General features: G+C 44.3%; 1 protein-coding gene across 1 annotated transcript in view; it reads right to left on the bottom strand.

Annotated features, from left to right (window-relative positions):
- The window catches only part of MEGF10 (multiple EGF like domains 10), a 148,996-nt gene extending 146,180 nt beyond the window's left edge, over nt 1-2,816 (bottom strand). Inside the window, exons 1-2 of the mRNA XM_018565052.1 lie at nt 2,649-2,816; nt 2,490-2,533 (exon numbers count right to left, since the gene is read on the bottom strand). Of these exons, the coding sequence (XP_018420554.1) occupies nt 2,490-2,533; nt 2,649-2,816 (212 nt within the window). The remainder of the gene's footprint in view (nt 1-2,489; nt 2,534-2,648) is intronic.
- Between the last annotated feature and the right edge of the window lie 308 nt (nt 2,817-3,124).

The raw sequence follows: 3,124 nt of genomic DNA, 5'->3' as shown, positions 1-3,124 counted from the left end.
AGGATATTTGGAATAAACCCAGTGTGATCAGTAAAGCCTCTAGAGTCTGTTGCAATGTAGTGCCTTAAGGGCTCTAAACCCCCGGCCCCTGGATTACCTAGAGTGTGGAAAACTATTATTTGATCCCCAGCAGATTTTGTAAGTTTGCCCACTTACAAAGAAATGAAAGATCTATAATTTTTATCATAGGTGTATTTTAAATGATAGAGACAGAATATCAACCAAAAATCCAGAAAAAACACATGATACAAATGTTAGGGGATCTGCACGGGATCAAATAATTATTTTCCTCACTGTATACATTCACAGGCGTTCTTTTATTTGCACATTTCCATGCCCTGAAGCCTATGTCTTATATGTCCAAAGTATTTAGAGGGTTATTCACAAAGTTGCTGAAGGCAGCCAGGTGAATAACCCAGCCGAAGTGGCGTGAGCCGAATGCTGTTCGGCTATTCACTTCAGCCTTGTATGGCTGATTTCATTGCTCTGCATGTTCGGCTGAGCCAAAGTGCAGAAGGACTTCGACTCAGCCAATCCAACATCTATTCTCATGGGGGCCGAACGGGAGTGAGTGAATAGCTGAATGCCCCCGAGCTGTTCTGCTCGGTACCTCTGTGGTACCGAGCAGAATAAAAAATAAGTGCAAAGAATGTTAAAATATATATATATATATATTTTGCAAAATTATTTTTAAAAACGATAAAAAATAGGAGGATAACAATTTGAATATTTTAAAGAGGAAAAACAAAAAAAAACAATTGGACGGCGCTAGCAGTGACGGCTCCGCCCAACTGTTTCCTATTGGCCAGCACCTGCCAGACGTCAGGGCCGGCTCCGCCCAGTTGTTATTGTTTAATGAAAGATCAGCGTTCCCAGGCCATTTGGGGACGCTGATCTGTCATTACAACTGGACGGAGCCAGCCATGAGATCACGGCTGGCTCCGCCAAGCTGTCATTTGCGGGGCAAACGACCGGCCTTCGCCAAGCCGTTCACCCGCTTCGGCTGTCCGAAGCATATGCCTATGGCCCGCCTGAGCCGCCTTCGGCTGTTGTGCAGGCTATTGTGAATAGTCAGTACAGCAGCCCTTAAGTATGACTGAATTGAAGGGCTCCGGCGGCCAAAGAGAGCCGAAGGATCAGCCGCAGCTATGGCTGTATCCTTCGGCTCAATAGTGAATAACCCCCCAAGTGTTTTTATTGTGGAGGCATTTGATGAATTTACTACCATTTGTTAAAGCAGTAGGAAACCGCAAAACCAAAATTGTGATTTTGGGCCCCCAGAAGGTGTTTGCAATAATGTGCTTTTATGCTGGACCTTGCAGATGATCCCCTCCAGAGCTGGGATGTGTGCACTCTCCTCCCATATTTCCACGGTCTTCTCCTGAGTTTGGCATGTTCAACCTCTTGATTGACTGGGCCAGGTTGATGTAACTCCCACGCATACGCACAGGAGTTACGTCACTTTGGCACAGGACCTTGTCGAGATTGTCCACTGAGGTGCACGTACATGACTTGGTGCACACAAATGCTGACAGGCAGAAGAGACTACAAATTTTCTTCTATAACAAAAAATCTACCTGTCTTGTTTTTGTTTCCCCTACTGGCTCTGCTTCCACTTTAACATACATCATACTGTATATGAATGGAACCTAGCTGCCTGCTTTGGGAGGGTTAACCTAGACCTGTCAGTTTATAGCTGAAGAAAAATGGAAAATGAAGCATTCAGTATAATTTCTGGCTTTGAAAAGAGCAATGTGCACAGTGCAGTTGTACCATGTCATGAATTCACCTGTTAACCGATGAGTCAGTAACCTGAAATCATCTGCTTCGTTGCTGTGGGTTACATACACTGCACATTCACATTGGGCTCTGCACTGCATTGTAGAGAAGGAGGTCCGCAATCAGCTGCTTCGTCACCAAAATGTTTCTTATCAGTATAGAAAATGTACAGCATTCACACAGTGGTCAGATAACGCTGACATGTTCCCCACGAGAATGTATTTAAGCATGGCTGTGTGATAAGGCGCGTTCTTGCTGGAAAGGCATCAGAGTTATCTGATCGCTGTATGCGTGCTGTACAATTTCTTTATAACATTTGCCTGCGACAAGCAGTCATCCTTCTCTAAATTCATCTGTGTACATGGCAAGCCTTTATCCTGCAGCCACCACAAGGCCAGAGAAATGTTATGTTCACTGAAAGCTTAACCACATGTGTAATGTGCTTTACTGTGCATTATTTGGATCATCTGTGGCTAATAGCTAATCCCATAAAAGTGATCACCTCACTAGATTATTAAAAACAACACATGGCATGCCACATTTTATGAAATCATCATATATTTTAATACTTGCAACTATAAAAACGTAAGTGGAAGTTTATTTACAAAGTATTTAACACAGGTTATCTCTCCTTTAAAAACACAATGTTACCTTGCTCATACAGGAAAAAAAATGACAGTGTCTCTGCTTAAATATCCCCCTGTACTCACAGGCGATCCCTCACTGCTCCTTCCTCCTCCGTATAGGGGTGTATCTGCCACGAGGCAAACAAGGCATTTGACTCGGGCAGCAGATTCCAAGGGAGCGGCAAAGATGCCGGGGTCTCAATGTACCGGTCCGCGGACCACTTGCGGCCCGCGAGCCGGTACTTTGAGACCCGCAGCCAGATCAGAAGTCAGGTACGCGATCACGTGTGTTTCTTGCAACAGGACGATATCAGGTTTAAGTTTTTGTAAGTGGTGGAGTACCATCATACGCTTGGCAGGGAAGCGCAGGCCATTAACATTCCAGGAGATGACACGGATACCAGAAGACATCAGGGCTTAACTAAGGCGACATTAAGATTACTGATTTCTAACCACAAAATTGCATAATCAGGCACATCAGTCACAATACACATGATGGATATCAACATACAGAGTAACGAAGCATCACTTTTTAGACGGTCATATGAGTAGAATATGAAGCACCCAAGGTGCCCGAGGTGGGGGAATATGTGGGGAATCGCCACAAAATCTTCCAGAAATTCCCCCTTTGTCCACTTATGGAGCAACGGTTTAACCAGAAGCCGGCCAACTGGGCCGCTTAGTTTAAAACTTAAAAACAAAGAACCAAAAGTGAAAAA

The sequence above is a fragment of the Nanorana parkeri genome, unplaced genomic scaffold (genome assembly GCF_000935625.1).
Source record: "Nanorana parkeri isolate BGI_ZX_2015 unplaced genomic scaffold, ASM93562v1 scaffold809, whole genome shotgun sequence".
Lineage (NCBI taxonomy): Eukaryota > Metazoa > Chordata > Amphibia > Anura > Dicroglossidae > Nanorana > Nanorana parkeri.
The sequence above is the reverse complement of the archived record's forward strand: the minus strand, read 5'-3'. Positions and strand labels throughout refer to the sequence as shown.